The sequence below is a fragment of the Drosophila pseudoobscura genome, chromosome X (genome assembly GCF_009870125.1).
Source record: "Drosophila pseudoobscura strain MV-25-SWS-2005 chromosome X, UCI_Dpse_MV25, whole genome shotgun sequence".
Classification (NCBI taxonomy): Eukaryota; Metazoa; Arthropoda; class Insecta; order Diptera; family Drosophilidae; genus Drosophila; species Drosophila pseudoobscura.
The window spans coordinates 19,204,012-19,213,841 of record NC_046683.1 but is presented as its reverse complement, the minus strand read 5'-3'; the positions used below and the strand labels follow the sequence as shown (position 1 = coordinate 19,213,841).

The 9,830-nt window shown below is 49.7% G+C and overlaps 3 protein-coding genes across 3 annotated transcripts; all 3 read right to left on the bottom strand.

The window, feature by feature from the left end:
• Window positions 1-27: 27 nt before the first annotated feature.
• On the bottom strand, window positions 28-3,206 carry LOC4816098 (uncharacterized). The gene is made up of 4 exons (XM_001355321.4): window positions 2,896-3,206; window positions 2,514-2,832; window positions 830-2,437; window positions 28-749 (listed from the first exon to the last, which is right to left on the bottom strand). The coding sequence occupies exons 1-4, from the start codon at window positions 3,011-3,013 to the stop codon at window positions 560-562; spliced, it is 2,235 nt and encodes a 744-aa protein (XP_001355357.3). The 5' UTR covers window positions 3,014-3,206; the 3' UTR covers window positions 28-559.
• Window positions 3,207-3,500: 294 nt separating this feature from the next.
• Window positions 3,501-4,649, bottom strand: LOC6901982 (uncharacterized). The gene has a single exon (XM_002133480.3). The coding sequence runs from the start codon at window positions 4,614-4,616 to the stop codon at window positions 3,564-3,566; it is 1,053 nt and encodes a 350-aa protein (XP_002133516.2). The 5' UTR covers window positions 4,617-4,649; the 3' UTR covers window positions 3,501-3,563.
• Window positions 4,650-4,690: 41 nt separating this feature from the next.
• Window positions 4,691-6,641, bottom strand: Cyp311a1 (Cytochrome P450 311a1). Its single transcript, XM_002133481.3, has 4 exons — window positions 6,277-6,641; window positions 5,833-6,210; window positions 5,432-5,781; window positions 4,691-5,371 (listed from the first exon to the last, which is right to left on the bottom strand). Exons 1-4 carry the CDS (start codon window positions 6,425-6,427, stop codon window positions 4,799-4,801), a joined length of 1,452 nt encoding a protein of 483 aa, XP_002133517.2. The 5' UTR covers window positions 6,428-6,641; the 3' UTR covers window positions 4,691-4,798.
• Window positions 6,642-9,830: the final 3,189 nt, after the last annotated feature.

The following is a 9,830-nucleotide window of genomic DNA, read 5'->3' as shown; positions in this document are numbered from 1 at the left end:
CCATTCCCCAAGAAATAGACGCACAGATTGTGTCCGCACATAGTCACATACATATATATTAATATTTGCCTTTTATGTCTTAGGGACCAGGCATATCATATTTTGTACAGTGGAACTGACCAAAAACATCCGTGCATCAGCAGCCGTGCCATTCAGCTCTCGTACGATGGCACGTCGCTTGCCATCTCTCTCGATCCCAGGTTGTGTTGGGAATGGAATCGATTGTGCAGGCGCAAAAGTTGGATCTTGTTCGGCCTCGTCCCCTAACAAGTTTTACAATAGTATATTGTAGTATATACACACTGAACGTACAATCTCATTCGATATGTACATGGGAACGAACACTTTACAAACACACTCTTAAAAGCTTTAATATTACTCGTTGTATCGTCGGAACGAATCTATTTCTCTATCTCTATCTCTGTCTCGCTCTTAGGGCTGGGGCTGGGGCAAGCGCGGCAGCATCTGAAATCCTTCAGAGTTGAACTCCGGAGCGACTTCCCTGTCCTGCCCCTAGGTCAATCCCCACGGATTGGTCCGGGGTTCAGGTTGTGATTAGTCATTTGTTGTCCATTTCTTTGGCACCTGGCAGGCCAGGAGTTTCGTTCTGCCTCTCCCTCTCGCCCTCGCCTTCTCCCCCACCCTCACCGTCCCCATAACAGCGGCGTTTAAAGTCGCTAAAGAGATCCGGATGCTGCGGCAGGCCACGCTGTTGAGGATGATCCACGCTGACCGACTGTGTGGTATTCCTGTGGTGTGGGAAGACAAATGCAACAATTTAGTGGAACCAAAAATTGAGGAGCGCTGGAAGGCCAGGAATGTCACTCACCCTGTCTTCGTAAGCACTGTGCAGCCGTGCTCCACCACCATCGTGAGGGAGTAAAGATTGGCCAAATTGTAGAGGCTGTCGGCCTCGTTGATCTCCATATCGGGCAGACGGATCTGGGTCTGACGCGGATCCTGTAGAAAGCGAGCGAGCCGCTCGTTCACACTTAGCTTAATGCTGAAGCCGGGCCGGTCGCCATTGATGCGACGGCAGCCGGCGAGGATTTCGCGCACCTCCTGCACTTGACCGGGCGGCGAGGAGGAGAGGAATGGGTTTGACGTCTCGCCGGACATCTCGCTCTCGATTTGCTTCGGCGCCGGCACGGTGTCCACATTGATGTCCATATCCAGGCAGAGATTGACGTCGACGAAGCCCGCTGCGCTCCGATAGCCACTGGCCCCCCCCTGGATCTCAATTGGCTCCGAAGCTGGGGCGGACTGGAAGCGGGACAGATCCTGCAGTGCATCTGGCAGCCAGGGCGTCTGGGTCTGAGGAGCGCTCTCTGTGGCCAGCTGGGTCACAGTGGTCTCCGTTCCCGACATAAGGGTGTCGTCCTCGCCAATGGTATCGTCCGAGCGTATTTGCGAAAGCAGCGACTTCTTGGTTAGCTTCCGCTTGGGATCATACTTACCCCCGGGCCCAAACTCGTTGCCCGGCCAATCGGTTAGCTCGTCGTCGCCCTCACGACCCGTGTCGTGCCGCCGATGGCCGCCATCCTCGCTGTCCGATGAGGTGCTCAGTGAGCTCGAGCTGAGGAAGTCGTACAGCTCGCTGATGTCCATGGACTGCGCCTGCAGAGGCTGCGGTGTCTGGCAGAAACGGCGGCGGCGATGGGTCTTGGAGGCGCTGTTGCTCTGGCTGTGACTCTTTTGCTGGCGCGGCACCTGTGGCACCTTTGCGGGTGTGCTCAGGAGAGCCTCGATGTCGGTGACGGGCACTATGGTGTCCATACTGAAGCTGCCCAGGATGTCGGTGACGGTGAGTACGGATGCAGCGGCGTCAACTGGTGCTGGGGGAGCAGTTTGGCGCTCTCCGCGGGCCGTTGAAGACCTGCTTTTGGCCAGTTCCTCTGGCTGTAGCTTCTGGCCTGTAGCGGACTGGCCGGTCTTCGTGGCGTCGGCATCAGCATTGTCAGTCTTTTGTGTTTGTTGCGCCATGCGATTTATCTTCGAAAGCAGTCCTTTGTTGAGGGGCAACAGGCGGTCGCTGTGCGGCTTGGAGGTGGACGAGTAGCTGCGCGGTCGCATCCGCTGGTATTCCTCCATGTGGGTGTAGCGCGGCATGCTAGAAGAGTGCAGCTTATTGCTGCAACCGATGCTTGAGCCCGCACCCGGCTCCTGTTCATTGTAGCGGTCGCGATTGGAGCGCTTGCGCTTGCCACAGAAAAAGAAATTCGACCGATTGCCGGCGTCCGCCTTTAGCAGGCGTTTGCGAACCGTCCCCGTCGAGGCCAATGCCAAGCCGCTGCATGCGCCGCCCAACATTCCCGGCTGCAGGGGTGACTCCGTGAAGCTGTGCGGAGAGGCGGCTGGGTGCGTGTCCTTGCTGAACTCAAACTCCATGGACATGCGCTTTATTTTTCGTTTGCGTCGCGAATTGGGCTTGTAGAAACTGTGGAGGGAGGGAAGGAGGAAGGGTATTCGATTAGCTTACTATTTTTAGTAGCTCGCCTTCGTCGAAGGCTTACCGGGCTGGACTGAAGTTTGTCTCGTTGAGCGAGTCCGACTCGAGCGCCCCCACGCCCATGCGTACGGCGGCCGCGGCGTTCAGGGTCTTGCATGGCAGTGGGAGGCGTAGCGGGAGCATAGCCCCTGCCTTGTCATCCGAGTCGCTGGCCGCCAGCTTCAGGTCCAGTCCATCTGCGTTAGCACTTGGGTGTTGGTGGTGATGTTGTGCATGCCCGTGACCGTGTCCGTGGCTATGTCCATGCCCATGTCCATGTCCGTGGGCATTCGGTGTGTCCGTGGGGCTGCTCGACGAGTCCTCTGTGGGTTGAGGGGCACAAGCTGCGGGGAGGAGCAGAGATAGGTGTGGCTTCAACTGGAGCACGATGCGTGTGCACTACTTACGCAAATTACCCGTTGATCGGGTTCTGCGACGTGAACCCCACCTACCAACGCCGCACGCCCTGTCCATGAGCGAGGTCTCCTCCAGGGCCAGCGTCAAGTCGTGCGAGAATTGATCCATTTGCGCCGTCTGCAGTTGAGCCTGCACGCCTTGGTTTCCCGTATTCAATTGTGTTTCATTTATATATTATTGCACGTGCGCGGAAACAATAAAAATGCAAACCTTTGGCCCAGCAGCTCTCTAAATGCAACATGCATGTTAGTTAACAGTCGCTGTTAACTATGCGATAGCCGAATTAAATTTACTTATGCCATCCCTGGCGAACACTACATGGGATAGTCGCTATCGATATTACTATTTCTTGCGATCGATATCTGATTACTATCGGATTTCAGATTGCGTGTTTGCTTTGCTGAAAATAACTATTATTCGGTTTTAATAAATATTTCATAGATCTATGCTTAATTTATCTTGCCAAAATAGTTTCTGGTGCAATAACAGCACATATTGTGCACACGGGCGCGCCTTGCAGGCACCTAGAGATGAGTGAGTGGACCAAACTGGAAAATCGTCTGATATGCAGATTAAAAACAAGTTTGTATTTTTCGTTTAGTTGCAAATGTGTTCAAGTATTTATTTAATGCGTTATAATTTTTTCAGACTTCTTTTACTAGAAGAACCTATGATATGAATCAGAGCTGTCCCTCTGCTGGGAGAGAACGCTCAGATCTTTGTCCACTATGTCTAGCTTCTGCTCCAGTTGCCGCTTCAGGTTGCGCACACGAAGCGTAAACGTAGAGAGGGGCAAGCGATTCCACTCGGCGATTAGCAGGCTTCGACGGATCCGGGCTTTTTCGATCAAGGCTGTCCGCTGGGCCTCTGACAGATGAATTCGATGTTCCTGCTCCGGCTGCGACTGCTGCTTTTCTTCTGTCTCTAAGTTCTTATCCGACTCGTGTTCTGCTTCTGAAGGAAGACTAGCGGCAGAAGGCGGCCCACTGATTTTGGAGACCTGGGAGCGTGCGCTGAGGGGATCCTCCTGATAGACGTCTGTGATTTCCGGTATGGCCACCTGGCGTACCTGCGGCGAGCTCGTCCGAGATGAGCGACTTGAGCTAATGGATGAACTGTCCCCACCATTGTCGCGGGGAGTCCGGGACATCTGATTTATTGTCCAGCTGTCATCCATCTGGTCCAGTTCAGAGCCGGGCACAGTGCCGGCAACGCCGCCTAACAGTCGGTGCAGTGTGTACAGATTACCGGACTGGTAGGCATCGCGTTGCTCGGCCACTCTGCCCAGTTCGAAGTTGGATGTGGTGCGTCGAAGACTCCCACCGGCGATGTGTTTCAGGCCCAGAGGTGGGCTGCACTCGTCGCCCTCACTCTGCGTGGCTCTCGACTGCCCGTGCTCGGAACACTTGAGCAGCGCTGCGCTGAGAAACATCTCGTCGCATATGTCGTCTGTCTGGATCTGTTTCTCCGAAGAGGCGTTGGAAGAGGCTGTGGATCTGCGAGGACGCGCCGTCCGCTTGGACCGCTGGACCACTGGACCTGCGGGACTCGAGCGCCTGGCCAGCGAAGCCGCTGTGGGCATCTCGTAGTTGTGGTACTTCAAAGGTTGTCTGACAGACGACTGATCCACGCGGACGGCCAGTGGGTAGCGCACCATCAGTCGGTTCTCGAGAAGGAAGTTTCGCTCGGTCCGGCACTGCTTCAAAAGCATGTTGCGAGGTCTAGAGGATGCGGCGAGTGGTACAAACGCGTGTGAAAACTAAACAAACAAAAAAAAACCAAATATAGCAACGTATGGATATGTGTATTGCCTACAAAACTGAACCTTCAACTGGAATATGCTACAAAATCAAACACGACAGCCGTTCGTCAAAGGCTGACTCCGTTAGCTGTTTAGCGTTTTGTAAATGCCAAGTGGATGCCCTCACGGGTCTTGAGCACCATCTGGGCCTGCAGCGTCAGCTCAGGTTGTCCCGGACGTAACTCCAACTGGAAGGCTCTCGCTATTCGAGCCGTGAGCAGTTTCATCAGAAGAAGCGCGTAACGACGCCCGATGCAGACGTGGGGACCGCCCGAGAATGGGATGTAGCTGAAGGGCACCTCCGCCTGCAGCTCAGTCTCCTGCATCCAGCGCTCCGGCTTGAAGACGTATGGATCGGGAAAGTAGCTAGCATCGTGGGCCAGGCCGTACATGTTGATCCAGAGAGTAACCCCAGCGCAGTACGTACGCCCCCCGATGACGGTGGAGCGTGTGGTCTGGCGTCCGGTAGTGGGCACGATCGTGTACAGGCGCAGCACCTCCTTGAGCAGGGCATCCAGATAGGGAAGCTCATTGAGAGTATCCAGATCGATTGATATACCTGGCGGCAGCTGCCGCAACTCCTCCTGCAATCTGTCCTGTGCCTCTGGATTCATGGCCAGCGCATACAGGACAAAGGACATGGCCGCCGTTGTTGTGTCCACGCCCTGCAATTAGGACAGGATTATCAGATGGAAGCCCGTGAAGATGGAGCTGCCTTAACCTACCGCAAATACAAAAGTGTTGATCTCGTCGCGTATCTCTTTTCGACTCAAGGGCTCACCGTCGATATTGGCCAAAAGGAGCGTGTCCAGCAGGTTGAGCGCCTTGCGGGGCTCATTCCCTTGTTGCTGGAGCTGTGCGGAGCGCCGATCAATCAACGAATCCATCAGCGTGTGGATAACCTGAAGCTGCTCGCTCAGCTCTCGCCACAGCCGGGTTTGCTTAAAGACCCAGTCGGAGGCCAGCAGGGGATTAATCATGCGCTTGAACAGCAGTTGGCTGCTGCGGTGGAAGGCTTTGATGATGGGAGAGTGCGCCACAGACTGCGTCTCCAGCTGCTCGCCCATGGAGGTGTCTAAGGAAGTATGACTTGAGATGCTTTCACAACGGGGCAGAAAATACTTACCCACGATAGCGTCCAGCAGACAGGCAAAAAGGGGATCTGTGACCTCGAGGAAGGAGCCGCGGGTCTCCTCGAGCCGCTGGATCAAACGATCCGCATGCTTGGCCACACTGGGGGCAAAGCTTCGAAGAAGGGTCGGCCGAAAGGCGGGAGTGAGGAGCCGCCGCTGCTGCGTCCAGTGGGAGCCATGGCTTATTAGAAGACCGTTACCGATGAGCGGCTCCAGCTGGAGGAATGTCTTGGCCTTGCGCAGGGTGGGATCGTGTAGCGCCTCGCGCGTCTCCTCTGCTGTGTGCAGGAACACCCACAGCTGCGGCCCCAGCCACAAACGGTAGGTTGCGCCAAAGCGGTCGCGTAGCTCTGTAAAGACCAGAAAGATGACTGCAGACCCACAGCTGACGATGAGACCTTCCTCCGTGTCTAAGCTCGGTTGCTATTTGTACTCACACTCGGGCCGCAACTTGCCCACCATTTGGGCGTTGCCCAGCAGCGGAAAAGCCCAAGGTCCGGGCAGGCTGCTGCCCAGGCGCAGCAACGCCCACTTCTGAAGGAGCAGTAGCAGTCCCAGGCCCACCAACAGCAGCACCCAACAAGGCATATTGGTTAGTTGATACTATCAACTTGTAAGACGAAGCGATGTGTAATCTCACACCGCCTCGAACTGACTGCCGACTATACCGGAATAGAATCGAGGGGAACCTCAATCAACAATCAATTACCGATAATCGTCTGCCAGCATTCAATTGGCAATCTAGGTAACAGAGGCCCCATATATACATATGTAATTTATACTACGTATGTCTCGGCGCTGCTTTACCTCCCAACAGAAAAATAGCGGAAAGAGATAATATTACCAGACATGTACATATATGCATGTATGTGTGTAGTATTGCGCTTTGGGTTTATTCGGATTAATAAGTTCATATGTATGTGTCTATCTTATATTGGTTTTTGTCTGGCTTTTTCAATTAAAACCTTCCAATATCTAATCGGGCTAGCGACTACGGCAAAAAATGCACTTCTGCACCCAGTTGCTTAGTTAATCTTTCTGCTAATCAGCTCTCAAATTCTCAATAAGCCTTTAACACCTAGTTCTCAGACTTCTCTAACTTTGTTTTGTTCGATTTTTTGAATATGTATTTTAGCCCTGTTTTGCCAATCGTGTGCACTATCACCCCTAGTAACAACCAGATCGAAAATCAAATGCAGCCGTTTGACCAAACTTTCAAATACCTAATTTTGCAGTAAAATTCCGTTACTCGAAATACGCCCGCTTTTTTTTGCAAAAAAAAAAACACAATTTGGTATTTAAAACATTTAAAACGTTAAAATGGAACATGGGAAGGAAGGTAACGTGATTTGGAGGCTTCGTCAAACTGCCCTTTTCCGTTTATTCATCGATTTTTACAAACGATACCTCAAACAACGCCTATTTAATTTACCTATCAAAGAACAAAAATAAAGTCCAAGATAACTTTTGTCAAAATTTTGGCTGTGTGTTAAAAAAGTTAAAAGCCTGCTTTGTATTTTGAGAGAAAAGTTCCTGGCTTACCACGAGAATTATGTACTTTAAAATGTGGTCCCCGTCATATAATAAAACAAATTGTAGAGCCAGGCGAATATGCTCATTACGGTAATAAAGACTCTAACTGATTTCCTTATATTTCAAAATAGGTTTTTTGTCTAATTTTCAAAAATCGTCTTCAACCTGAACACCACAACATACAAGGCAAACATATTCTTGAAGATTGCCAATTGATATATTAAATCAGCTTCCCTTGGGCTACATGCACTTAGTTTGTCTTGGCGTGAGTCCTAGTGGCTTTCGTAAGAGATTCTTTGAATCGTGACTCCATAGCTTCCATCAATAATAATTCTCATATCTCTTAAAAGTTTTTAACCAGGAAATTCATAGAGAAGTTATATCTGTAGATAATCTCGACCGATTTAAAGCCGTTGAGACTCAATCCTTTTTATTTTAGACTGGACCAATAGCATTGAAAGGCATTGTAGATTCCGGCTTTTATGATCATTTTTATACCCGATACTCAAAATGAGTACTGGGGTATATTAGATTTGTGTGTAACGTCCAGAAGGAATCGTTTCCGACCCCATAAAGTATATATATTATTGATCAGCATCGATAGCCGAGTCGATTGAGCCCTGTTTGTCTGTCCGTCCCTATTAGCGCCTATTGCTCAAAGACTATAAGAGATAGAGCATTTTATACCCGGACTTCAACACCCGGTTGCTACACCAAAGAGGATATCCTGTAGTGGCAATTGTCTCTGGGTCCTGGAAACTCAGGACTATGGAGACAGCTTGGTATATCAGAAAGTGTGTTACAGGAAAAAAAAAAAAAATGTTTTAATTTTAGCAAAAACCTGGTTTAGCCGCCCATCGGACGAGAAGCTAAAAATTTTTGTTTTTTCGGATGCACCACATCTGATAAAGGTGGTCCGTAACCACTATGTAGATTCCGGATTAGTCATTAACGGGAAAAAATTTACTAAGACGACAATCCAACAGACAATCAGTCACTGTGCTAAGTCAGAAGTGTCAATATTGTTTAAGATTACCAAAATCACATAAATGTTCGATCGCTTGCTAAACAAAAGGTAAAATTGGCAACGCAGCTGTTTTCAAATACAACCGCCAGCTCTATCAGACGCTGCTTTTCGTTGGGGTTTGATGTCAAGAATGCATGCGAACCTGCGGATCTCTTTAAAATTCTTAGTGATTGGTTTGACGTTTTTAATTCAAAACTGTCCAAGTCAAGTTCAATTGAATCAACTCAGGCTTATGGAAAACAACTTGAATTCCAACAAGACATTTTGAAAAAATTTTCTGAGATAATGCGCGCTGAGATATGTGGCAAGTCCCATAGGCTCCCTTTCCAAAAAGGTATACTTGTAAATAACGCATCCCTTGATGGACTATATAGGTATATCCATGAAAAATATAAAATGGAATATATATTAACAAGTCGTCTTAACCAAGACATTGTGGAAAATTTTTTTGGTGCCATGCGGTCGAGTGGTGGACAGTTTGACCATCTGACTCCACTTCAATTTAAGTATAGATTAAGAAAATATATAACAGGTATGAACAATTCAAACAATCAACAAATAATTAATTTTAAAGAAATGAGCCTGAAGATTTTGAATTCGAAATCTGTTCGGAGCAGAACCCAGCCGATTAGCTGCATACCAAATAGCACCTAATTCTTGGCCCTCAGCCGCTTATTTTGTTTGTTACTTATGTCTATGTCACTCATTTGTTTGTTAAAGCTTTGCGCTTGCTTGCCCTGCTAAACGCTCTCTGCCAGCTCGCTCTTCGCTATCTCCGCTTTGCGTCTGCCTACCGACGTCGGCCGAGCGAAGCTGCGCTTAGCGATCGGAGCGGCAATGTAAAGGGCAGGCAAGCCACACTTGCAATTTGGATGTCACGCTTTAAAGAACATATCGCAATTTTATTTCTGCGCCGAGTTTTATTTAATTGAAATAATTAGTCGGCCGATTGGGGATAAAAAACATTATCTCCACATAAAATTTGGTGACCCCGACGTGATCTCTGAGTTGCAGTGTCAATTAATTATCATTCGCGATCGACATTCGTTAGCCTTAACAAATTTTCGGCGGTTAAGCACAATTCGGTGCTAAAACATACTTACATACACCTACATACACGCATTGCTGGCTATTAATTTCTCTGTCGCGACAATTCGGTCAGTGCAGTGCAGCGAACTCACTAATACACACAAGCTGAGTACAAAGTGGAATCGGACAGCTCGCACAGCCGCACAGCTAAAGGCATTAGCTGTAATCCCTTTGCTTTCGGTTCGCACGTTTATACAGGGTGTCTTTTTCGGTCGTGCTGAGTGACTCTTTTAAAACCTCAACATGGCAGCACCTGAGCCTACCAATGTCGCGAACGCAGCAATGCCGAGTGATGTAGATTTCTACAAGCAGAAGGCCGAGTCCGTCGCGCGCCAACTAAAG

Bases quoted from the DNA above. Each gene is read 5' to 3' on its own strand.
- LOC4816098 (XM_001355321.4), bottom strand. From the start codon at position 3,013: ATGGATCAATTCTCGCACGACTTGACGCTGGCCCTGGAGGAGACCTCG. The intron at 2,833-2,895 runs GTAAGTAGTGCA...TCCTCCCCGCAG, and splicing joins CCGATCAACGGGTAATTTGC to CTTGTGCCCCTCAACCCACA. The intron at 750-829 runs GTGAGTGACATT...CCCACACCACAG, and splicing joins ACAGTGCTTACGAAGACAGG to GAATACCACACAGTCGGTCA.
- LOC6901982 (XM_002133480.3), bottom strand. From the start codon at position 4,616: ATGCTTTTGAAGCAGTGCCGGACCGAGCGAAACTTCCTTCTCGAGAAC.
- Cyp311a1 (XM_002133481.3), bottom strand. From the start codon at position 6,427: ATGCCTTGTTGGGTGCTGCTGTTGGTGGGCCTGGGACTGCTACTGCTC. The intron at 6,211-6,276 runs GTGAGTACAAAT...GTGGGTCTGCAG, and splicing joins GGGCAAGTTGCGGCCCGAGT to TCATCTTTCTGGTCTTTACA. The intron at 5,782-5,832 runs GTAAGTATTTTC...ATACTTCCTTAG, and splicing joins TCTGCTGGACGCTATCGTGG to ACACCTCCATGGGCGAGCAG.